The 27,136-nt window shown below is 44.3% G+C and overlaps 1 protein-coding gene across 3 annotated transcripts in view; it reads right to left on the reverse strand.

Moving 5' to 3' along the window:
• Nucleotides 1-27,136, reverse strand: part of RGL3 (ral guanine nucleotide dissociation stimulator like 3) — a 577,979-nt gene that overhangs the window by 222,038 nt on the left and 328,805 nt on the right. For all 3 annotated transcript variants that reach the window (XM_069604164.1, XM_069604163.1, XM_069604165.1), the window contains exons 2-3: nucleotides 18,510-18,617; nucleotides 11,031-11,242 (exon numbers count right to left, since the gene is read on the reverse strand). In XM_069604164.1, the coding sequence (XP_069460265.1) occupies nucleotides 11,031-11,242; nucleotides 18,510-18,617 (320 nt within the window). The remainder of the gene's footprint in view (nucleotides 1-11,030; nucleotides 11,243-18,509; nucleotides 18,618-27,136) is intronic.

Raw genomic sequence — 27,136 nt, forward strand, 5'->3', positions numbered from 1 at the left:
CAAATTTGCGATTTGGTTAAAAATCCAGCCACGTGTAACCATCAGCAGTCATTTCTTTCCTTGCTAAAAATTCGTTTGCCTCTTAATCACCATCTCTGAATCATTGCTAAAGTGAGCCTGCACTCATCCCTAGTATCTCTCACTCACCCTGAACCTCCTGAAGGGAATTAAAAGCATTTTCAGCATATTTCTCACTGCATTCTCACCATATTCAAAGCATTTTGCCTGTGTTTCAAAACTCCTATCTGTTGTATTAACTGCTGGGGGGGAATTGAACTGAATTCTATTTGATTGCATTCCTAAGAACTGTGTGCTCTCATCTTCATCTCCTTACATTGCATAAAGGGGGGGTGAATTGTCCAACAAAGTGATTACATTGGCCCTCATTACGACCCTGGCGGAAATCGTGGCGCCAAATGCACCATGGAGCACGGCGGAAAGCTGCCGATAGCGCCATGGGGGTTGGCGGATTTACCGCCCCATTCCGAGGTTGGCGGGGCGGTAAATCCCCATTCCCCATTTTACCCTTCCCCATTCCCATTTTTGCCCATAGGGTATAATGGGAGTGGGGAAGGCGTTAATTACGCCACCGTAAAATACGGTGGCGTAATTAACAACAAGGTCCCGTAGCGCCATGGATTTCTCCGCCCGGAAAAACCAGGCGGAAAACGCTCCATGGCGCTACGGGAACTCGTAGTGGGGCGGACGGGTCCGCCGCGAATACCGCTGGCGTAAACCCACTCCGCCAGGGTCGTAATGAGGCCCGTTGTCTTTTGCTGAAATCCTATCAAGTTATTTTCTGTACTGCATTTTCATTCCACATTGCATCCATTTGAAATCATAAAAGTATTTTTGCTTCTTTATCTATCCTATACTAACTCCTCATTGATTATAAAGAAGTGTGCTAGTGCCAGATTACCCATTGTTGATCAACATCATATGTCTAAGTGTACTATCAGATATTAATTATTATAAAGTGTGATATATATATATATATTGTTTAAATTCTCAAATAAACCTGTTAAACTTGCAAAACAGAACTACTTCTTGGCTCAGTGGGGTCAGGAGGATTCTAAGAGAGGGGTGTTATATAGGAGTAGTCATCCAGAACTCATGAACTGGACATAAAGATATATCAATAAGGGTTTCCATTCAGTATCCCAGACTAGGCATTGACTTAGCTGTAGTGTTGAATTGAATCCTCTTACAACAGTCTGTACCCAGTTTTTTCCTGAACATTACATCTGATAATCCATTCATCCAGATCTTTTAGTATGATTGACCTAAAAATCTTATAGTCAAGGTCTGATATTGCAATAGGCCTGTAACTTTCAGGGGCAGACCTTAGGCCCTTTTTGTAAATAGGAATCACAATAGCAAGCTTCCATGATTCTGGGATTACTTTGTTAACAATTATGTTGGTAAACAGTATATGTACAATTTCCCCCCCACAGGTAAATATCCGTTTTCATTATCAAACTAGATAAGTTGTTTGGCCCGGAGGCTCCCGATTTTTTAGCTTTCCCAATCATCTTCGATATATAGAATGGGGATATATCCAGATCCCATATAACCTTTTCATTTTTTCTCATAAGATTAGTTTCAGATAATTTTTCATCACAGGGCATCTCATATAAAGCTACAACATTTTTTTTTCATATGTCTTCACTAATTTGCGTGAAAAGAATCTCTTTTTGCGTAATCAAAGTATCATTTAACAATAACCAGAAATTGGAAGTGTTTTTGCTATTAATTACCGCAAGCATTTTTTCTCCATCAGTTTGGTCCCTATACACTTTGAGCAATTAGCCAGTTTTTGTATGCTCGTTTTAATTTTTTTATTTGGTTAGTTTTCTTGGATATGGAATCGGTACCGTTATTCAACTTGCGAATTTCTTGTCTCAACTCTTTTTTTTTTTTACTAAGGTCTGGTTATCAAACACATGAATATGAGTCTTTCTTTTAGTATTACTTAGTTTGTGCATATTTTTTGTGTAATCGTGTTTATGTAATCAGTATATTTACAGACAGATTTGTAATTTTCTCTTCATTCGACATGAATCCCCAATCTTTATACAGTACCGAAGTAAATTTTTTAGTTTTGGTATAAGACCATCGTATCCTCGTATCTTTGATGTTGGTAAGTATTTCTTCATCATAGATTGAGTGTTTTTTCAAAGTTCATCCAAATTGCGCCTCTTCGTTTATTGCTAGATGACATAGATTTGGATTTATTGTCTGCACCATCTATATTCCATAGCAGCTCATTAATCTCTGCCTTACTAAGATTGCAGTCAGCATTTAGATCACCAGCCATTAACACAACGCTGTTGGACTTTGTTTCCCTCCATACATCAATTTTATGTGTTACAGTGTCTAATTCATTTAACAGTTGACTTTCGGTGTTTAAGAGGTTTCCAGTAGATATTGATGATGCATACATTCATACGGGTGTCTCCTATTCTGATGTTACAAGTCACTGCTAGAAAAACCTCTAGGTCTGCCCATACATTTATGTTGGCGGGTTCCATGGTAAATTTACACGCAGTGAGGAGACCACCCATAGGTCTTCCTTTCTCGCCTTTGACTGCGGGTATTTGCCAAGTGTAATAATTCTCCCAAGCTAATTGCGTAGTTGCCCAAGTTTCTTGAATAAGCATCACTTCAAAATTACTCAAATAATCTGTTACTTCTGTGTTACATAACAACTGGGCATGACCTCTCGAATTCCAGGATGCTATGGAGACTTTATCTTTATTGCTAATGTGGCTTAGCCAAAACCTTCAGTGATTTGATTGCGTTTTTCAAGGCAAGGGTCAGGCCTCTTAGTTCCACCTTCTCTGTGCGTATATCAGCTATTTCCGATGCTTTAGCTATTTCTGAATTAGGATACGTTTCTTTCCCATATGAGGCATAGTTCCCACCTTGCTTGAGGTCAGGGTCAACAAATTGATATATGTCGAACCCTTTACATTGCAAAGTTTCAGCCTCTTTTAACAGCAACATTCTGACTAGCGCTGATGGAATTACCAGTCGGACATAGTTCAACCTTTTTCTATGAATAAAGTCCACCAATACAATTTCAGCAGGGGATATCATTTCAAGTGCAGGGATCGTTGCAAATAGTGACATGATATAAGGGTAGTTCAAGATCATCTTTCTACCTTCTGGAAATAACGTAGTGAGTATTAGGCTTGGCAATTCGGCCTTGGCTGGATTTTTAAAATCTAGAAGTTCGTCGTCCTCTTTGTAGTTTTCGTACGATTTTTGTGTATTTCTCACTTCTAGACCAGGTTTTGTTTCTTCGAGTGAATTTTTATTGTTATTTTGTTCCTCTAAAATTTTTCTTACTATCTTAGTAATGTCTCGTTGGTTAAGACCCTTTTCGCTGTCCGTCTCATTTGCACATTTACTGTTCACTTCTTCGATTTTTTTAATGTGCTCCTTCTTGCTTAGTTCCGTTTTATTATCAATATCTTCTAAAAGAGCATTCACAATTTCACTATCAGAAGTTGCCATTTCATTTTGTTGCCACATACACCCTGCGGAGGTTGGTGTAGTCACACCAGGTGATCTAGTTTTAAGACTTATATTCGAGTTTAACACCTGTTTCGTGTTGCAGTCTTCAGAAATTGTAATTGGGCCTACAGTGTTGCCTACCGGAAACTTCCAGCCGTCGGGTTTTTAGATTTCGGTATTGCAATAGGTATCATCGCGTTGGCTTTAAAAATTTCAAAGATATCTGCCATGCGAGTTTTTAACGACGACAGCTGTGATGCGATATCTAAGGATTCCTTCTTTTTTTTTTCATCGTTTCAGAGATGTTTTTTTCAGATTCATGATAAACTTCCTTCTGCAAGAGTTGGTTAGCTTTAGCCTCCTCATCTCTTACACTAGTGGTCTCTTCCGTATCTGTGTGTTTCTTTGCAATTTTAAACTTGTCCGGACCTATCAGATCTTGCCGTTCAGTTTCTATCATGTTTTGGAAATTCACATCTCTTCAAAATGTACACGATGTTTTAGAGAAATTATTATTTTTATTTTGCATCTGTGCTAGCTTTTTTTTTTCTTTTTTTTATATGTTTACTTTTCCTCCTAATTTTTCCACATTTGGATGGAGGCAGAGTTCAGTTGCTAATACCGTAGTCTTGGACCCCGCCAAGTTTGTTTTATTTGGGTTACTCTGTTTCTGCGAGTCTTCTATAACAATAGTTACAGGATTAGATATTTTTTCAGAATTCATAAGAGTGTCTTCTGACTTCTTACCGGTTGCAGGTTTTGCTGCCGCTTTTATTACTGGTTTGGCTAAGATTTCATTAAGCTTAACCGGTACCTGCTGGACAGATATGTTAATTTGTAATAGTAGATCTGTTTGTCTTTTTAATTCACTTAAAATTAAACGATTAAAAATCCCCATCAGTGTGCAAATATCAGTATTGTCAGACTTGTCCAAAGGTAACTCATTATTCGAGTCCATTCCATTGGAGACTATTGAAACAGAAGTATTGTCCGGTTGAAAGGTTTCTAAGTCAGCTGTTCTAAAAACGTTAGGGGTGTTGTCATCCAATTGCTCAATTGAGCCTACTTCCCCTTGTGTATTAGCTAACTCGGACCACAATTCTTTCAAAACCTCTTTTTGCGAGAGGTCAGTTAGTTCTTCAGCAAACAAGGATTGTGAGTTAACATTCAGTTGTAACTCCTCAATTCCCTTATCCTTGCCTATTTTGAAGTTATTCGAACAGTTAATAGCACATGCAATTAGTTCTTCTTCATCGGGCTGTTGCGGGGGGAGTGGTAAAGCCGCAGCCCTAGCTAAGCTCGCTCTGCGCGTGGATACTGCCGCAAAAAAGTACGCCCGTGGGTCTTTCATGACAGTTGGCAGTTTAGATTTCTTATTTTTCATTTTTAACAACAATACAACCTTTTCGCAACCATAGTCAAAAATTACCTTTTTTCCTTACCTGCACTAGTCTTAGACTTAATTCTGTTCAAATATATTCTAATGTAGGAATAGCTATCGTGTTATTGCTAACAGCTAACAGTGAACAGTCAACAGTCCTTGTCGTCCTTCTCGGTGCGCCGCAGGTGCACTGCACCTTGGGTAATTATAGCAAGCGGGTCGGTTTAGCGGGGGAGTGGCACATCACACCAGACCAATAGCAGCTGCCTATAGAAAAGAAAAGAGTTATCAAATCGTTGGTATGTTTGTAATCAGGCAGTCCATTAAGTGCCTATTAACTGACACGCTCGTGGCTATTAACTGACACACTCTCTGCATACAGTCTATGCCAGTCTTTTCATAATTCACCTCCAGGCAACTTCCTGTGTTGCGTTACAAGACGTCCTCCTTCCACCCTCCTTCGTTCGACGGCAATGCTGCACGCTACAATCAGAACCGCACTGTCGCGTTCACACCAGCAGCGTTTCCAGCAGCCTTTCCCACAGTCAACAGTCCTTGTCGTCCTTCTCGGTGTTGGAGATTAAGTGCTTATCAAAAACATCACCTCTGTAAAATGGCGTTGATTGATACCCCCTCGCTCGGTCCGGTTTAAGACGGAGAGAGGCAGGGAAGCTATTCCAGAGGGAGGCACCTGCAGTGGATAAGGATCAACCCCCAAATCGGTTTGGAAAAATGGCTCACACGTAGAGAGTTGGAGGAGGCCGAGTGGGTGGGCTCTAGAAGGAGGGTATTTGGGATGCTGCCTATTCATAATAAAACATGACATCCCCGCAGGGCTGCGTCACAAGATCACAAGTAAGATGTCGACAGTTCTTGCCAAACGTCCGTAATGTCGTGTCAAGTAACACCCACATTGCGAAAGTATAGAAAAATATTAGTGTTTGTCTATGATATGCTATACAAAACGACACTCTAAGGTAGGGTCCCGAGAGAGAGCTCTGTGTGCCACACTGCTGAAACAATTACATACTGTGTTCCTGCTCCAACCCCCGCTGATAATGTCTCTGTATGCTGTGTATTGTCTGCCTAATACAAGACGCTTGATTTACCATCAGTCTGCGTCCCTCCCCTTATTCGCTTATATTGCTTAGTTGCTGCAAGCTGAGGCCGGCCGTTGGGAAGGGGCCCACTCTTGGCCACAACACTCCTGTCGGGGCTTCTTGTATTCACACACTTGTAATAGCCTGGTATACTCTCCTATCAGGGCTTCTACCCTCTCCCAGAGTTGCACATATACTTTGTTTGATAATGTATCTTCTTCATATATTATCCTATCCGGGTTTCCCATACACTTGAACTGTATACATTTACAAACTTGTAGCGGTTTAGCCCACAGTTCAATTCCCCCTTTAACAATAAGTACTTTTGTTCCTTCTCTTTCAGTTGCTTTATTTGCAATTGCTTTCATTCCGCATGGATGCAGATATGTCCCGGTGTCCCTGCCGTCTCTCGGTGGACTCACCGACTCTTGTTGGCGTTCCTGGATTCTCCCGCGGTCAGCCGGTGAAGGTTTTCCGTTTGCTTCCTTCTCGCAACTGCTTCTTCTTGGCGTGTCTGCGAGTGAAGCTCTGCTTTCTGGGACTGGCGGACAACCAGGAGTGTCTCGCTAGCTCCTGGCGTTTCTGCAGTGTGTCCTTCTCATGTAGCACCTTCTTCCTCCTTGGTTTGTGAGCCGCCTGGCTCTGCCACACCGGTCACAGCCTTTCAGTCTCTCGATCCTCACGGAGAGGCACAGCTCTTTCCCGTCAGCAGTTGTCGGATTGGGCAGGAGCAGGGCTCCTACACTTTTTTTTAAATTAGGTTTTACTGTTCCTATACTTTTATTTGAAAAAGAAACTGTTCGGGAATTGCTTTGTTTGGCTTCGTTTTAAAATAAGGCTGTTGGAAGAAGTTGAAACTTGCAGTTCAGTGCACTGCACTGAACTTTCCCTTAAACAGCAGGCGCGCTTGTTCGGGGGTTTGGATTGCACATTGAGTGGTGCAGTGTTGGGGTTTGTGGAGAGCTGGAGCAGGCCAGCAGGGAAGATCGTTGCACTACTTCTTTTCGTACACTTCGAAAACTGCCCGTCAGCAGCGGACACCGATTCTGTGTTTCTGCTCTTTATATTTTCCGTTCAAAGGTGTATGCGAGCAACAACTAGAACACTCACTGGGTTGGTCTCCTCCTTTGCTCTGCATTGCTCGATCCCTCTTCCTCATTACAGTGTTTTGGTAATTCAGGGATAGGAAGTCCACTCTTGATAATTGACACAAAAAACCTGGATAAACATTCTTAAGGATTTTCAATGACAAGTCAGTCCTGGGTGATTGATGGGTGGAACTGGAGAAGGCGGTTTCCTATGTTTCACAAGGCAGACCAGAGTTGGAAGATTGGCCTATGTGTCTTGGGAAAAGGTGTTCCCTATTTTTCATAGGAGGATGAGTAGATGTATGCAAATAGGCCACAAGGGTATTAGGAATGGGAGGGTTTTCTTCAAGGAAAAATGGGGGATACAATGTCTCACCCGATGAAACCATGACCTCTCCCCGGAGGTTGTCTCCACCATGGGATCCTCCCTCATATAGCCGCCCCCAAGGTCAGGATCAGGTAGTGGCTGCCTTCCTCTTGGACACATGGGAGGAAGTCACCACCAGGAAATCAGTGATGATTTCATCAGAATTATCACAGTAGGCAAATGGCTTGGGTAATGGAGGAGGTGGGAGTTGGGATGAAGAGGGGGAGCCGCATGTTGCCCTCTAAATTACTACTTGAACCTCAATTTGTGGAATTTATGGAACAAGAGGAAACCCCAAAACAGAGATTTAACTAAGTTATGTTTCAAATTGTTTAATGTACTTTTGTTTTAAAAAACTTCTTGAGTGTTTGTTTCATTGTTAAATAAAAACATTTTTGTTAAACCTTACAAAGGTTACTTTCATTCATTTCTTTTCTGCTCGAGTAGTTTAGAATAAACAGTTTTGCTGCTTCCGGTAGTAGCATTGGGTTAGACTCTTATAAGAACACATACCTTGCCAGCTCTTGCAGTATACGACAACAGACCAGATGCCATTAAAATCTGATATTGTTAAACACACCTTCAGTGGTTTTGGCACCCGGACCACCAATTAGCGATCCTGAGCAAGCCATGGGAATTAAAACTAGAGTTAAGCACCACCCTACATAATGCGTCCACCTGGCATCCTGCAATCTCGATTACCATCCCCCCCATCATCCATGAAATAGGTAATTGCTTTTACAAGTCACAGTAAGGTAGGTCAGTGAGTTGAGCGCTGAGAGACACAGATTTGAGTCATGGCAGGGCCAACCCAGCATTTCATCCTCCTGTATTCGATTAATTGAGTAATGATAACCTATTATGACACATCTTAGAAGCAGGGGGAAATCTATATTGAATCACTATATAGTATCAGCGGAAGGATCCAGCAAATTACCAATTATTATCGATGCTGGGTGTGCATGGCAAGATTTTCGCAAATATAGTATTAAAATGACCTGAAAGACTGGGTCAAGGAAATAACATCTTGGGCCCTTTTCAAACGGGGTTCAGAGCAGGATCCGCCACTATCCACAATATCATTCTATTGTGCACATTGATAGCATAAGGCATGTAAGAAAAACAGCACTTCCTTATGCCTAGCGTATGTCGATTTCAAAGCAGCATTTGATATGGTAAACAGATTGATTGTCTGCTAAATAAGAAAATTGTGGGATTTCAACACCACTGCTGATTGTCCTATCATAAAGACACAAGTGTTCAGATCAGGTTGGACAGCATGGGGTCCTGCTCTAAAGAAATACCAACATATAGGGGGGGCCTGAAGCAGGGCTGTGTGCTGGCCCCCATGTTTCTGAACCTGTATCTAGATGGTTTGCCTGGATGTTTGGCTGGGATCAGATGCTTTCCCCGAAATATAGGGAGGACGCATGTGTCCTGGTTATCATACAGCGACGATGTGGTCTCGATAGACCACAGCCTGGTGGGAATGGGGAGGCCGAAAGAGTTATATGGCAGAAAATGGGTTAATAATTAATTATGACAAAACCAAGCTGAGGTACATAGGTAAGGGGCTAAAGACTGGAAAGCCTGGTTCCCTCATACACATACTTAGGGTTGTCTGTAAGATGCGATAACAAGCCCACAGATATGACTGAAGCAAAAGCGACCAATGCTCTTACTTGTCCAGCTACTATAAAGGCTTCTGTTGAAAGAACTGCAGGCTGTAGCTCTGAAGGGATGATTTTGGTGTAGACAAAGCCTCGTGCCTGCTACTTGAAATGAGCTATAGCTACATGACCCTTACCGATTGGCTGAAGAGGATTGAAGGGAGGATCTGCAGGAGACTTAGGAGTTTGCCACAGTGTGTACTGATTGAGGCCATAAGGCTGGAGTTAGGTCTGGCTTCACTGATTGCCCACTTTTATATGTGGCGTGTCCCCTGCTCACATTGATTGCCTCAAATATGATGGAGCGAAGCTTAATGAGTGATTTTGTAATGTTGATTAAGGATCTTTTTTATGAAAATAAACTGGACACCGAACTGGGATGACGATCCCCAGGTGCTAAGGAAAGAATTCATCCACAAATTAAGAGTGGGGTCGGGTTAACAATCATCATCAGTCTTGGGAGGATAGCTCAGGGGCAACGCGCTTGCCTTAGAATAAAGCAACACAGAGCAACACAGGTTCGATCCCTGGGTCCGCATTTAGAAACCTCTGGGTATTAAGTGTGTTATAAATAACCAATTACAATCTAACTAAACTAAAAAGGTACAGCGATTATTTGGGCTGCCACATTTTGTGCTTGTGCCCACAAAAATATCTGATGATGGCCCTGCCCCGGCACTTCGAAGGTTTATCTTATTGAAGCGTTTTAACCAGCTACCCACTTCAGGAGTAACTGGCTCGAGACTGGATATCCCATCAAAGGATAGAGGGTGTTGGGAAAGTAAAAACAAGAGCAATGTGGAACCGAACAGACATGTTATGAACTGCTGTAAGAAGCTTGGTCATGTTTATATGTTGTATTTAGAGAGTCTGTACATGAGTTGGGTGAAATAAATTCCTATTTGTTTTGGAGAAATGGTCTTATGGTCAGCAACGGACATCATAAAATAGTGTTATATAAAATGCAGCAAAGAGTGAGGAACCATGAACAGTTTTGGGGCTAGAGGTGGGCATGGATTTTTTTTAATAGGTTTATATAGCGATAGCCAGAATAAGAAAAGGCACTTTAAGGAGTCTTCCATGGTAGATAATAGTTCAACCCTGTTTTAATGATGGTGAAATCTAGTTTTAGAAATATTTAATGGTATGAAATACTTTTAATAGATTGAGAATATTATGAAATGATTGTATATAGTGTTTTATCAGGAGGATTAAATGAGTGCATATATGAAATACATGAATTATTATATACTGTTTGTGTTAATAATGTATGTGAAACGTTTCTCAACTTAAAAAGAAAACTACAAAAAAAGGTGGCTGCCATGGATCGGGGCAAATGGAACTATACGTAAACCCTTCGCCCTTTCCATGCTGGTATGTCAGGGGCACACCGTTAACACTACTGTTCCTGGCACTGGCAAGGGACAGCTGCGCAAGGTAAGTGGGGCTGGAGTTGGAGGGGGGGCTAAATATATGGAAAATGGGGGTGGTGGAATACGGATGCAGGGACGTAGTGTAACTCTTACCTGGTCATCGGCCGGGGCAGATGAAGGCATCCAGGTGCAAGGATGCTCCAAGCGGGGGCTTTACCACGTGATAAAGCCGCCATTCTGACCATCCTCATTGGCTGGGAGGACGAAACCACGCCCTCAACGGTTACTAATGTAAGATAGAACCTACTGGAATGTGCTACAGTGGAAGTGCAGTGTGGTTCCCAGCTTTCTAGCAGCAGTACTAGAAACTGCCTTGATATAAACTAACCCCCAGTACATGGCAGCAAGCAGGGTACTCAGGCCATCCCACCCATACCCGCCCCACATATGCTCATCTCCCCCCAGCTCCTAGCCCTTCCTCCATGTTTGATCTATACCTTTGGTCAAGCCGTGCTGCTGGCAAGGTACCCACCTGTCGAGTAGCAGTGCCAGCACCGCCTCAGTGGTCGTGAAGGCTCGGTATGTGGCCAGGAAGCAGGGGACATAGGTCTGGTCGCTGCCCCCATCCATGGCAATGAGGTTCTCCACCAGCTTTCCCAGGCTACCGGCCTTCAGTGTGCGCAGTTTGCAGGTCTTGTACTGGACAAAGCCACAGCCAGGCATCAGGGGGCCTTCCGAATCCACCTGGAATGGGAGAGAGTGCAGAAGTTAGACACAGTGATGGCAGTGGCATGGAGGAGGCAGGGCGTAAGAACAGAACAAGGCTGGAGATAGAAGGGTACAGCTACTAACACTAGCAGCGCGGAATAGGTAACCCACTGCTAACTCTACCAGCTCTGAGCAGTACACCCAATGCTAACTCTACCAGCCTGGAGCAGGGTGCCCATTAGTAACACTAGCAGCCCAGAGAAGTACACCCACTGCTAACTCTAGCAGCCCAGAGCGGTACGCCCACTGCTAACTCTACCACCCTGGAGCAGTACGCTGACTGCTAACTCTACCAGCTCTGAGCAGTACACCCAATACTAACTCTACCAGCCCAGCTCTGAGCAGTACACCCAATACTAACTCTACCAGCCCGGAGCAGGACGCCCACTGCTACCTCTAGCAGCCCGGAGCAGTATGCCTATTACTAACACTAGCAGCGTGGAGCAGTTCACCCACAGCTAACTCTAGCAGCCCGGAGCAGTTCACCCACTGCTAACTCTAGCAGCCCGGAGCAGTTCACCCACTGCTAACTCTAGCAGCCCGGAGTGGTAGGCCCACTGCCAAACCAGCTCTTAGCAGTATGCCCGCTGCTAACTCCACCAGCCCAAAGCAGTACACCCACTGCTAACTCTGCCAGCTCTGAGCAGTACACCCATTGCTAACTCTAGCAGCCCGGAGGAGTATACCCACTACTAACTCTGCCAGCGCTGAGCAGTACACCCACTGCTATCTCTACCAGCCCAAAGCAGTACACCCACTGCTAACTCTGCCAGATCTGAGCAGAACACCCATTGCTAACTCTAGCAGCCTGGAGGAGTATACCCACTACTAACTCTGCCAGCGCTGAGCAGTACACCCACTGCTATCTCTAGCAGCCCAAGGCAGTATGCCCACTGCTGGGTTACAAGTTGACTAGTAATCATTTGATCTAGTATTCGATTGGTTTAATGACCTTTCTGCGTGCTTCTTGTATCAAATGCACTTTATTCAATTGCTTATTTAAAAAATGTATCCAATGCACTCATCAACATCCAATAACACATACATATATACATATTTAGCTCCATGCATTTCGACAAACAAGCAAATAAGATTATACATTTAAAAATCTTACATAAAAGTAGTCTAACTTTTAATTCATGCCCTTTGGTTGAAGTGCATGTAATATATCTAAACAAAAAATCTTTTATTGTAGCAGTCGTTGTTCTCCCATCAAGATTATGTGCTACTTCTCAAGCAGCACATTGTATCTGGGCTATTGTGCATCTGTTTTTCATCAAAGTGCCTTGCCACCAGGGATTTTCTAATATTTGATGTATGTCCTTTTCGGGTGGTTGCTTTTCTATTTGTCTTGCCAACATAATTCTTAGTGCAAGGACAGTGGTAACTATAACTAACCATACTTAGTGTGCATGTTACATCTTCTCACAAAGAGATTGTCTCTTCTGACTACGGGTTGTGAATCATGTTCTGTGGTAAGTCAGACTCAGGAAGCGGACAAAGGGTCATGGTTAAATACAAACGTTTTATTGAATTTACAAAGGCGGCCTAGCCTAATCCTTGTTCTAACATAGATCCTGCTCCTGTCTAAAAAGAGAGAAGAACGGGTGCTAGTCCACAAGTCCTGCAAGCAATAAACTGCCCTCTGTCCCAAAAGCCTAATCTAACTTAAATGCTGACCCTACCACTGATACAAAGAAAAGGATACCATAATGCTGTCCAGAACAGGTATTCTACGGCTGAAGCGGTGGGGGTCCATCCGTGGTCTCCCAAACTTTGTGCCTGGCTGGATAGTTCAAAACTCGCACATTGTCTTCCATGACTGTCTGGTCTTCGTGGATAACAGTCAACACAGACTCCACACTCTCCTTCTCTCCTCATATATCTGACGTCTCTAAGAAGTCTCACTACCAGCTGCACCTCCTCAGAGGTATCCTTCCTTTCCTCTCCTTCCCCCAGAAGCTCACTGTCTCCAGAGCTCTGGTTCTCTCTAGGCTAGACTGTTGCAACAGCCTCTTTCTAAATCTTTCTGCTTCTACTCTCCGCCCTCTGCAACTCATCCAAAATAGGACGGCGAGACTTGTCCTTGGCCTCAAGCCCAGGGATCGTATCTCTCCAGGACTGAAATCTCTTCACTGGCTCCCAGTGGCTGCGAGGATTAAGTTCAAACCCCTCTGCATTGTCCACAAGTCCTTCTGGGACCTCAATACCTTCAACTCCCTCTTCGTAAAGATCATCCTTCTCGAGCCCTTCACTCCTCCACGTCCCACCAGGGTCAGTCGCTTCTCCAAGCAACGAGTTGGTGGTCGCTCTCTCTCTTCGGCAGGGGCCGCCCTCTGGAACAACCTCCCTGCCGCTCTCTGAAACTTGAGGAGAACCATCTCCGGTTCCGGAAGCACCTTAAGACCTTCCTCTTTGCTTCTGCTTTCTCTTTTCCTCTCCCCTGCTGAATTCCTGGTTGAAATTGAAACTGCACTGGTCACCTGGGTACCCTATGATTTCGGGCCCAGGTCCCCTCCCTGCCAGTTGCACTCCTGCACTGATTACCCCCCTGGCAACCCTTGCACTCGGGTCTGTTTTCTGTATCCCTACAGTCCCTCTACCAGCACTTGACACTTGATGTCTGCACTTACCCTTGCACTTGCCACCAGCTGGCCTCCCTTTTTATTTATTTGTATTTATTTTTATTTGTTCTTCTGTGTGATCCCATGTACTGCACTGCCCCCATCCCCTTTCACCTGGCACTTTTCCCCTCCCCCTCCCTACACTTGCGGGATCTCAATGTCACCTGGCCTAGTAAGATCGTGGTCGGTCTTCCCTTTGTTTCCCCTCCCTTGCCTCATCGCGCCTTGAAACACTTGTGTATAGGTGCGTTATAAATGCCATATAATATATCATTTACCCAGCCAAATCTGTAGGGTTTCTCACCTCACCCTGATGCTTTGTGTCTCCCACCCCTGCTTTGTGTTGTCTGCCGTTTACCCTGCCAATGGCTCTCAAGGTTCTCACCTTGCTGAGGGGCTTTGGTTCTCTCTTCCCTTCTTGGAGTCATCTGGCATTTATCCTGCCAAGGGCTCTCCAGGTTTTCACCCCACCATGGGGATTTGTGTCTCTCACCCCTCTTGGGGTTGTCTGGCATTTAGTCTGCTCACTGCATTCAAAGTTCTCAACCCACTTTGGGGTTTTGCCAAATGTTCCTGCCCTGCCCCCAGGAACAACCACGTACCTTATAGTGGTGTTCCTCAGAGGAGGCAGTGGCTTTGGCAGTAATGGGACCGCAGGTTGATCACTCCTTCAGCATTGGTCTCGATCTTGTCGGCGCCATGGACTGCGGGCCCTGGTTTCACGCTTTTTGGGTGGGAAGCGCTTTACCGTCCCCTAAGTCGATCTCCACTGGCTCCAGACCGCCCTGCTTTCCACAAGGTTCCACAGTCTTCCCCCCCTCCTGCGCTGCACCTGATGTGTTGGTCTGCTAAGTAGTTCCACCCTCCAGGCAATGTTTGACCCTCTTGCGACTCGCTCAGCGGGGTATTCTCTGCCAGTTTCTATCCCAGCTGTCTTGAGACTGGTTCTTTGTAGCTTTTATAACTCCAGCTGCAGTTAGATGGAATGTTCCATTGATTCTGTGTTTTCCGTAATGGGTGTTGAACATAAGGGTCAGAAACTTTGCTAGCCACTTCCAAAGGGTTAAAGGTATTTATTCATATTATTCAATCCCCACACATACCCAACACATGGTACATTTCACAGGCAGAAGGAAGAATAAAATCCATTTCTGGGGACTACTAATTCACCAATAGGGGTCACCTCCAGTGGGATCCCGCTTGCCTTGCCCCCAAAGGGTTTAAAGCTTAGCGGGCTCACCTCTGAGTCCTAAAATGAGTGGCTCTCCCTGGGGAAGAAGGGGTGAATTCTCTGGATTTGTCATAGTTCCCCCTCATCACAATGTTGTAGTTTTGACAATTCAAACCGGCAAATGTTCCTTTTTTATGGGTTGCAATATTTGTTGCATTTATGTTTCACTTCTCTTGGTTTTTTTATAACATTATTTCAAAAGTCTACTGCTTTGTTAAGTCATTGTTGGTGGACTTGGGAAACGCGCATGCAATTTATCCTTTTCATAGATACATTTCCAATGTTTCCTCATAATTTGCTTGATCCGTGGAGTCATTGCAGAATATGTGGTGGCATGTATTAAGCTGGGCAGATGGTGGGCTTCTTCCAAAATCCTCTTGGTCCTTCTTTCTTAGATGCACCGACGTCTTCCCAGGCACCATTTGATTACAGCCTTCATCACAAAACTTCTATTATGTGCTTGGAATGTACCTTCTGCTATCCTTGTTCCCTTTGTCTTGAATAAACTCTCAAATAAAAAAATGTTTTTACATTTTGGCTCCAACACTTTTCGATATCAGCAGCTGACTTCATAGAAATCCTTTAATCCAATCCCAGAGGATGACAACTCACACTATGGAGTAAGTTATTTCCAGCTATGATTTGGGAATACATTTCTACAAAGGCATGAGTTTCCCATTTCAACTTTACAGCTAAGACGTTGGGCCCTGTCGTTCCTATGTCCATCATGAATTTCATTAGCCCGTGAAGAACATTCAAGTGTTTGGATAAGTGTGTCAATTCTTACACAGAACCTGCCCAGATCCCCCAACAATATCATCAACATACTTCCTTGGAAAATATATTGAAGGTTTTTGGAATCTTAGGTGAATTTGACGGGGACATGAAATTAACGATAGTGTAAACAATTTTGTTCTTGGAGAAGGAATGCGGAAAGCTAGCAACAAACTTATGACGATGTCTGCAATATGTATTGAGGCTGGGAGATGTACCTTAAAAGAGGATAGTGGATAAATACAAACGTTAAAAGAGGAGGTAGCGCATGTGTGCAGGAAACACACTGCATCCATGGGGAACCGCACTATTAATCTTGTGAGATTGATGAGCTTTTTTAAATATTTTGGGAGAACAAATACATTTGTTAGAACCAAATAAAAAGGATCTTAGCTTTGAGATAGTAAAATATATTATTGATAAAAAATGTCTAACTGGGATGCAGAGTGGGACGATAGGATAGATTACAAATCAGAAGACTATGTTACCAATGAGCCTATTGGATAAACAATGATTGCGAATTGGGTTTAAGGACCAATTAAAATAAAATAAAGAGTGAGAAGTCTTTTAAACAGGTGGAATACTGGACCATTTGCCGGACACTGCGTGAGAAATTGCCATCTGGCAAGGGTGAAAAGCCCTGGCTTTTTATACTTGCATTAATATGTAAAATAATGCGGGTAATTCCATCTCTGATCAGATTTCCTTTTCGTAGCCACATGCCAGAAGCATAGGTAACTTGTACCCTGCTAAATCAGAAGCCTGACCTGCAGCACCTGCCCAACCGGTGGCAAAGAGCAGGTTCAAAGGTCAAAAGTGTCCATTTAACAGTCAAGTCTCTGTGGTGCATGGGCAGCATTTAAGACATGCCCAGCTGTGTCAACGCTACGATGGTCATAAGTAACCCATGATGTTGGCTGTGTAAACTCAGAAATAAAGCATTTCCTGAGTTTAGGCATACTGCATGGCGCGGTTTATGATCATGATCGCCACATCACAATTGATATTGCATATGTGTCAACTCCTGTGAGGCACCTCTGCTGTGGGAGGTGATGTGTATTCTGGCCAAATGGGTTGAGACTGCCAAATGGCAGGACAGGAACGTGGAGGACCAGGCCTCTTCTTTGATCTCTTTGTGAGGGTAGAGAACACCCTCTGCAAGAGACAACAGCAGAGCAGGAAGCTGTCCTGGTCCCGGGAATAGGAGCACACCCATTCAAAAAGAGTAGCCTCACAACAGGATCTTGCATCGCTAAAGGTCTTTGTTCTTACTGAGTGTGGAGTGTGGAGTGTGACGCACCAACCGCACCCAGCGGCTAAAGCCTGACATGGCCTGGCCCAACCTCATTGAGATGCTGGTGAAGATCTCGACCTGCCTTACTGAAATGCCCCCTTCAACCTCACAAAGGGACCTCATTTGCTCCTGCTTGATGCCCGTTTGCTGCTTGGGGCTACATTATCCACTGTACCTGAACTTAGCTCGATTAGCTCGCATCATCATTTGACACTGGGTTCGAAAACGTCAACCCACCAAAGAACCAAAACCAGGTACGGTTGACCATCAGCTGCCCCCTCAGTCTACTGGGACCCTAGAGACTGGTTAGGTCACCTCAGAACCTGCTTTCATCTAAGACATATCCTTTTGTGGTTGGTATTTGCCTATCACCCCTGCATTCACGCTCAGAGTGCTACTTTCTTCAGTCTGTTGTATCTTCTCTATTCTTCCACAGAGAGGGATTTTTGTACAGCATTTTCTTTTAGTTCTATTGCAGATTGTGTGTTTATTTAAGTATACATATATATTTAAAGAACCTAGATTGGACATTCCCTTTATTTTGGACTGTGATACTGTGTTTGGGTCGCTACTGGTTCACCTTCACATCCCTCTTAAGAGCATATCCTTCCCTCGGCTCACGTTACCACAAAAGGTGAAGGAGTTTTAACTCTTAACTGTCCCTGTTTTACCTTTATGACTGCATTGGCTTTTAGTTTGCAGACGTGTGAGGGCTGAATGGACCACTTTACCAAGACTCATCCTCGTACTCCTGCGGGGCAGACTCCAATTCGTCCCAGGCTGTATGACTGCAATGCCCTTTTAAAGGATTAATAGGCAAGTTGTGTGACATTGCCTGAATACACCCAGTGTGGCGGTGTTTGGCCCAGTATAAACCCATGAACAGAATGAGTTGAATCAAGCTATATGAGAGTTATGAAATAATCCGATGTGCACGGAAGATTGAGTATACCCACAGCAAACACTGCCAGCCCCAGTATATCCTCTGCAAACACCCAGGGACCTGAGCAGAACACCCATTGCTAACACGACCAGCCCACAGCATTATGCCAGCTAGCCCCGATATAGCCGCTGCCAGTCCAAAACAGTATACCTGCTGCTAACACTACTAGTCCTAGTACAAGCACTGCCTGGTCCGGTAAGCCAAGTGCCACATAGCCCGTGCACATCAGTAGCAGAGGCAGCTTTTGGTGCCAGGGGAGGCAGCTAATAGGGTGCCAGCGGGACGCTGGGGGGTGCACTGGGCACCAGGAGGGAACCAGAGGGGGGGGTAGCTGCCCCCACTTCCCCTACCCTGGCTCTGCCACTGTTCCTCATTACCGTGTGTGCTCCACCATCGATGCTGTCGGGCTCCATCTTGACTCTTCTCAGCGTGACTCCATAGATGGCTCCATCTTCCACCTCCTCGCCCCATTCCTGCAGCGGGTTCTGAGCAGAAAGAGAAACGGGTTACACTAGAGCTATAACATTTACCTTTCCTCTCATGCTCCCAAGTACTCATCATGATCAACAGCAGACAGGCCTAAAGCTGCACGAAAAACCCCTGGTGAGGTGGGGGAGACAGAGAATGCATGGGCCAGAGCTGCGTAAGGAGCTCCAGCTTCACTTTAACAGCCAGACATGGGCTGAGATATCAAAAGACTCATAACATGCATCCTGTCTCCCCACAACACCAGGCTCATACCCAGTGTCCTGCCTCCCCACCCACCACAATACAAGACCCATACATAGCTGTCTGCCTTCAATCCAACCAAAACACCAGACCCATACCTTGCATCCTAATTTCAGCAGAAATAGCTGTGAGAAAAGTCGATTTTCCCAGAATCACACACAGTAGTAGGAGGTGAAGCTAGGATTTGAGTGCAGTCTGCACTTTAGACACTTTACAACATAATATCCCAGCTCTGGCTAATAAAACGTTTGACTTGAAAACGAAGCAAAATCACATAGTAAAGCATCCTGGCAAATATAACACAGACACACACACACACATTTTAGCTACGTATCGATAGGTCCAAGTATTAGTGTAACTTTATTTTTCCTCTTCCCTACTGGGCAACTACAAGTGCCAGAATGCAAAGTAATGTCAGCCTAGACAATATCCTCTACTGCCATTATGCGAAAGGTATAAACAAGAGTTCCCCGAGCCGTTGAGAGGAACCAGGGCATGAGCATGGACCAATAGCCAAGGGTGCCCTGCAGACATCAGCGTAGTTTCAAGAGGATGTATGGGTTGTGCCAATCCACCCTTCTTGAGCCAGTTGTTGGACTAAGAGTGTGTCTGAAAGAGTGTGTTGGGACCAGAGAAGTCGAAAGGGCCTCATGTCCTGCTTCATTTACAGTTATATTGTGTAGTTTCCTTAGAGATGTGACTGAAAGCCCCATGGTCTCTCCCATCCCAACCGAATAGGACAAGGCAGACCTAAATGAAAAAACAGAGCTCTACATAAATTGATTGCTGATACAATCAAAAGCATCTCCCCGGAAAAACTGTTCACCCCTTCAAGAAAAAGAGCAATGGCAAAATGGTTCACCCCCTTACTAAACACCATGGACTGTACCGAGAGCATTCAAATCAGCATTTATTAAACCACTCCTCAAGAACACAAGTGGCGACATGGAAGACCTCTCCAACCAGAGGCGTTGCTAGGGTTGGGGCTGAGGGGACTATAGCCCTGGGTCTTTTGGTTGTAGCCCCGGATAGAAGCTCAGGGGTTAAAACCAAAAAGGCTAGTTAACCCCCAGCCCCGACAGTCCCAAAATTAGCGTAACCCTGTGTCTTTTCCAGACCTAGCAACACCCGTCTCCAACTACAGACCTATTTCAAACATCCCCTACCCGACAAAACTCCTTGAAACCTATGCATAGAATAACTCAATATCACGTATTTTTTTTATTTATTTATTTGCATTTATAAAGCGCACAGAGCAGTCCTGATGCATTGTGGCGCTGTTACAGAAGGCTTGAGCTTAACATAGGTAGGATGAAACAATCGGTAGCAATAGTACAGTGATAGGTGGTACTGAGGGCTAGAACTTTAGCAGTAGTACAATGACAGGTGGTGAGCGACCGGGGGTCTGAGAGGTTATGCTTTGCTATGGTTACAGTGCAGGCATACCTGTGCATGTTGATTAAAAACATTAGCGGAATAGAAAGGTTTTTAGGTTTTTGCGAAAGGTGGTGTATGATTTTTCATTCCTTAGTGAGGTTGGCAGGGCATTCCCGTTTTTAGGTGCGAGGTGTTGGAAGCTAGACCCTCCAGCTCTGGTTCTTTTGAACGTGGGGACATAGATCTGGTTGGCGCGGTGTGCTCTGGTGGGTATATTAGAGGTGTTGAGGGTGATTCTTTCCGAGAGATAGGGTGTGGCATCTGATGGAAGGCATCTATGTGTGATGGCCATGGCTTTAAAGAGTATGTGTTCCCTTACCGGTAGCCAATGGGCATCTTTCCTAGCTTGAGAGATGTGTTCCCTTTTGGGAATGATCAGCGCTGCCCGGAGCGCGTTGTTTTGCGTGATTTGGAGTTTTTTAAAGTTGTTGACAGAGGTGCCTAGAAAAAGGGCATTACAGTAGTCCAATTTGGTACCTATTGTGGCTCTGGCGACGGATAGGCAGTTATTGGTGGAGAGAAAAGGCTTGACTGCGTTGATCACCTTGGTGGTGAGCGCTGAGGAGGCGGCTATGGTGCTGACCTGGCGGGACATGGATAGTGAGGCCTCTAGGTGAACACCTAAGGTTTTGACAGTCTTGGAGACTGTGATGATGGAATTATCGATGTTAAAGGATTTGTATTGTGGGGGGAGTTTGTTGAGGGTTTCGCTGGTCCCTACTATAAGGATCTCAGTTTTATCCCCGTGTAAGCAGAGGCCGTTGGCAGCCATCCAGGTTTGGATGGCTGTAAAGATTTTGGTTAGGGCTGCCGCATCTTCTTCATAGGTCCCAGTTAGTGGGAGTAGTACCTGTGTGTCGTCCGAGTAGTTAGTGTACGCTATGTTGCGACTGTCGAGGTCATTGAAGAGTGGAAGGGTAAATATGTTGTAGAGTGTAGGGGCGGTGCAGGAGCCCTGAGGGACGCCGCAGTGGATGATAGTAGGGGTTGCCGAGGCAATGTCTGAAAAGACCATTCATGAGTCCGTTTAGAAACGACGTAGAAAAACACCAGTTGCTAGACCAAGCACAAGTGGGCTTCAGACCCGCGAGAGGAACAGAAATGGCACTCCTATCCATCTTGGATAACCTAAAGACAAAACGCAGATGCCAACACATCTTCGGACCTGATTCTACTTGACCTCTCTGCAAGATTCGACACCTCATCAAGAGATTAGAAGAAATAGGTATAACAGACCTAGACTACTCTGGATAAAGTCATTCCTAGCAAACAGAACAGAGACTGTCTGGATAAAACCCTTCAAATCAGCTCCACGAGTGAATGACTGTGGAGTACCACAAATATCCTCACTATCACCAGTGTACTTCAACATCTACCAGGCTCTGCTAATCAAGATCTTCAAAAAATACAATTTTACGTGCTACAAATACGCAGACGACACTCAAATCATCTACAAAATCGAAGATGCATCAGAAGAAAACACAACTCTAGGAGAATGTCTCAAAGAAATCTACACCTTGATGAACACCAACAACAGAAATATCAAGCCAGGAAAGACAGAAATCATGATTTTATAAAAAGAGGACACCATCTATATTCCGTGGCCGATTGGGAACCGCGCCCACACCATCAAACGTAGTCAAAAACCTGGGAGTCCAACGCACTTACATTAGAACCACAAGTAAACAGAATAATTAAGAAATGCCTTGTCCTCCTTTACGCAACAAAAAGAATCCTACCATTCCTGTTCTTCACCCACAAAACACTGACAATCGTCGCCCTCATCATGTCAAGAATCGACTATGCGAACAGCCTCTACCACATAATGCTGGAATACCTACTGCAGGAACTGCAACGCATCCAAAACGCAGCAGCCATACTTCTCCTCAAACTATCTAGAAGAGATCACATCACACAAGCTCTAAAAATGCTACACTGGCCTCCAATCAAACAACATATCGCATTTTAAACAATGTGCATAACACAAAGACCAATCAGCGGTCAGAGAGCAGAATGCCTACAAAAGAAAGACAAAATCCATCTACAAGTTGATGAGACTCCTCAGATCAAGCAATGAAATCCACCTGGAACCAAAACTATACGTAAGGAAAGAACTTAGGGGCTCTTCTTTCTCCCACCTGGCAGCAAGAACCTGGAACAATCTCCCGAAAGAAATAGGAAACACAGAAAAACACCTAAAATTCCAAAAACTGCTCAAAACCTGGCTCTTCAAGACCTCGGAACCAAACAGACAACTGAAACAATAAAACCAAAAATGCAAACGAGAGCTAATTAACAACAAACCCATGACGGGACAGAAAAACACTGAAAACCAGCAGAGAAGGGGACCACCCACAGGATCTAAAGAGACAATGCACGTATGAACCGATCACAATCAACAATCCAACCTGGACCTAACAATACCCAACAGGGCTGACACGGACAACAGACACACCTAAAAACCAAACCCAAACTAACAAAGCATCCCCCTGCCAGACAGGACAACATAACATTATCAGTTAAACCACCAACCCAATGCATCCTTTCACCAAATAAGCTTCCCCCTAGCCAAAACAAATCCAATAGTGTCCCACTAAGAAACCCGCACCCAAGCTAGTACGTACAAGATAGAATCCACTAGACTAACATACACGAAACCCAGGGAGAATCTCTGGAGATGGACTTACATCTCACACGACTAACCCGACACACACACAACCAAAATCAACAGGAGACATCAGTATGGTGACTGCCCTGCATCAAATCTGGACATGGTGGTGATGACAGAACCACGTTGCATCCTAATAGAGCCATGGGAATGGGCATGGGCCACAATTAGATAAATCCATAGGGAACAGTTTGCATCACTCACAGACTGGGATGAGAGGGATGGCCTGAGTAACAACAAAGATAAAATTGAAGAGACTAACTGGCGTGACATATGGATAGAGGCGAGGGACAAACTTGTGTCATCATGGAACAAGATCACAGCAAGGTAGGACATTTGTCTAAACCTTGAAAGATCCATACACCCAATGTGCATCTCTACAGACAACGATGCTAATAACCAACCCTACTAAAAGCTCACCCCTCTGCATACACCTCTCAAACGCTAATAAACACAACCATACCTCTAAAAACCACAGCAAACTGCACACATTTCACTACACTGCAACAAACAACAAACCACACATAGCCTTTGACAACAGCCCTCAAAGGATCTTGACCGTATACCACACCAAGAAGATCAGCGAACAGTGTTAACCGAACTGGAGCTACCAACAGCACATCACAGCTCTCTTGCTCATTCTCCAAACTTTGTCCTACTAACATACTCCAAACAACCCCCTTTTTTCACATCTGCCAGAGCGCCTGTGGACCACTCCAGTGGTGATAGTGTGCAGTATAAATATCCTTTAACATTATGCAGTGTACAGGAAATGTATCCGGACACGGAAGGTGGGTAAACAAACGGGGAGGATTTATTACTTAAACAAGATATATACATATATAAATAAGTAGTAGGGAATATGAGCCCCACCGGACTCCGGCTTCTCATCACCTCTTCCAACCGTCTCCCTTGAGCTCGCACACCCGCGTCACAGATCCTCTGTGACACGGCCCGATCAGCGCAGCAGTGACTATCCCACGTGTCGAGTTAAACCCACCACTACACATCCTCCAAGATGTGTTGCTTTTCCCTCTACTCAAATTTGGCCAAGTGTCGAGGTCTTCGGTAGGTTCTTCCCCATCGTGACTGGCGGAGACCTCCCGCTGTATTGTTAGGCAAGGAAAACTCAGAATCTCTCCTCACCTTTCCAGAGCCATGCCTCACATCAACTCTTCCATCCACACTGACACCACTTCTCACACTCTCATCCAAACCACTCACTACAAAAATACCCTCTCCATGTTCCATACACATCCATCCTCCAACCTTTTGGTGTGTTTAAGCACTTCAGTCACTCCCATAGGTCTGGACCATTTACACGGCCCATTCCCGGGAACACGAGGAAGCTTGATAATTACTGTGTCTCCTATAAGTGGGAGGATATTAGTGGTGCCTCTAACACCCGATTTGTCATAAGCCATTTTGTCCTTTAACCGACTACCCTTAATGTTCTCAACAACCTTCTCCAGTCTTTTCCCAATATCGTTATCCTTCCCCCATCCAAGATGGTACCAGTTTCGTGTTAGCTTTCCGTCCTCTGCTAAACTCAAACAGGGATATACCAGTCATGTAATCTGGGGTGAAATGGTGTGCAACAATCACATCTCTCACAGCCTTCTCCCAATCCAAACCATTAGACCACGCCCCAAAAAAAAAAAAAGAAAAAGATCGCTTCGATAAGAACCTTGTTGAAGCGTTCTACAACTCCATTGGTCTGGGGTGGTAAATGGCATTCTATTTATGCACAATGAAATTCTTTTTACAATAATTCTCCATGCCCTTTGAGCGACACTGAGTCCAATTATCCATGATAATCACTCTGGGAAAACCCTCTCGTTCACTGATCTCATCCAAAAAAAATCAATGAACATTTTGGTGGTAATGCAAGGCCTAATTGACACCTCCACCCATCTTGTCAATAAATCTATTATGACTAAACCAAAGGAATGCTTCCTATTGCTCCACACTGGGCCTAACACATCCATACCCAGTTTATCCAATGGCCTTTCAGGTATATCCATCATGATCATGGGGTATTTCGCACTCACACAGACTATCACTTCTATTCCAAAGTATACATTCCCGGACAGTTCTTTCAATTTGAAGGTTACAACCTGGCCACCAATAATCACTTCTTATCCTCTGCTTCGTCTTGATGATTCACTGATGACTTCATGGCCCAAGTCTATTATCCTCTGACGTACACCCAACGGTGGAATGATTCTGTCGCTTCGCAATACCATCTGTCCCTGTAAGCTTAAATCATCAAGTACATTTCAATATGGTAAAAAATCCAGATCTTCAAAATGACACCTCCTGCAAGGACAATATTCTTCCAACATTTGTGGTAGTTTATTTAGCGAAGTATCTTGTGCCATTGCTTCCTTCCATTCCTCTCGCGGCACAGGCACAGCATATATACTGAAAACCACCTTTGAGTTGTCTTCCTCTACCTTTATCTACTTCTGTAACACTCTTGAGTCAAGACAAATAATCTGCAGCAACATTTCTCATCCCCGGCACATATTTCATTGTACAATTGAATTCCTGAAGCTGAGCTCTTTATCTTCTGATTCGACCTGGAACTCTGTCAAGCCCTTTTGACATAATTATTTCAACTAAAGGCTTATGGTCAGTAAGAAATTCAAAATCTATGCCCCAAATGAAGTTTCTGGACTTATCTGCTGCCCATTTAATGGCCAATGCCTTCTTTTCAATGGTGGCGTATGATCGTTCAGCTCCTTTCAATAGCCTGGAGGCAAACGCGATTAGGACCTCTTTTCCATTGTCCTCCTGAGTGACCACAGCACCCAGACCTACATTGCTGGCGTCAGTGGTTATAATGGTTTTCCGATCACTCCTAAAAAACATTAAAGCTGGGCCAACGCTAATTTGATGGATTTAAATTCTTCTTTGCACACACCTCCATTCAAAAACCCTTTTCCCTTTAGTGAGTTCGCGCAGAAACACTGTGTGACCTGCGAAATCACAAATGAACTTAGAGTAAAATTCTGCCATTCCTACGAAAGTTCTAACTTCCTCTTTAGAGACAGGTCTGGGCATATTTTCTATTGCATCAGCCAGTTGCTTCCTTGGAGGTATGCACTCCGCTGAAATTACGTGACCCACATACTCCATTTCTAGTCTGTTGATCTTACATTTCTCTTTGCTCAAAGTCATCCGCGCCGCATATAACTTCTGGCACACATAGTCTAACCTTTCATTGTGAAGTTTCAGGTTATCCGCATATATTAGTATGTCGTCTTGAAAACACAGGATGCATTCATCTCCATTAAACAGTCTATGAATCATTTTTTGCAACAGAGAAGCGGCAGAAACTAATCCGAACGGCATCCTTTTGTACTGATAGAAACCCTAAGGTGTAATGAACGCAGTCAACTTTTTAGACTCATGATGTAATTTAACCTGATAAGCTGACGCTAGATCCAAAGTGGAGAAAAATTTTGCCGGGCCGATCGTGAATATGAATTCTTGTATATTGGAAAGCGGATGTCTCTCTGGAACCCCGCATTTATTGAGCTGCCTCTTATCAACGCATATCCTGAGTTTCCCTGTTTTCTTCCTTAGCACAAGCGGTGACCCCCACTCGCTAGCATCAGTGCTTTCTACGATGCCTTGGTCTTCCAATTTCTTTAGTTCTGTCTTCACTTCTTCCCTCATCGACAGAGGGATACTGCGCAACTTTTGCACCTCATGTTGGTGATCCTTTTTCATTTTGATTTGATGTACGAATCCACGTAAACACCCAATCTCGTCATGAAACACTTCCTTCATTATTTGCTTCATCGCACCCTCCTTTGCACTGGCGCTTTCCACTGAAAACGCTGACTCGTCTGCATTGGGATCTAGTCTTACTTTAAGTTTACGCTGATGTGTCCAACTCTGCAGTGGAATCCTACCCGCTTTTGTAACATATATCTTTCAATTGGCTGTTCTGTCCTTGAATCTTAGCATTCCCCAGAACCATCCAATCGGTTCAATCCTCACTCCACTATACACCTTGGGGTTGATATCAATTTCATTGTAAAACTCATGTATCGACTTATCCCAACAGTTCTTTGCTAGTAGGGCATATTTAGCACCTGAATCGATCATCATGTGTACTTCGGCATCATCCATTTGTGATGTCATCTTTGATGTCCTGGG

The sequence above is a fragment of the Ambystoma mexicanum genome, chromosome 3q, assembly GCF_040938575.1.
Source record: "Ambystoma mexicanum isolate Mex_15411 chromosome 3q, UKY_AmexF1_1, whole genome shotgun sequence".
NCBI classification, from domain to species: Eukaryota; Metazoa; Chordata; class Amphibia; order Caudata; family Ambystomatidae; genus Ambystoma; species Ambystoma mexicanum.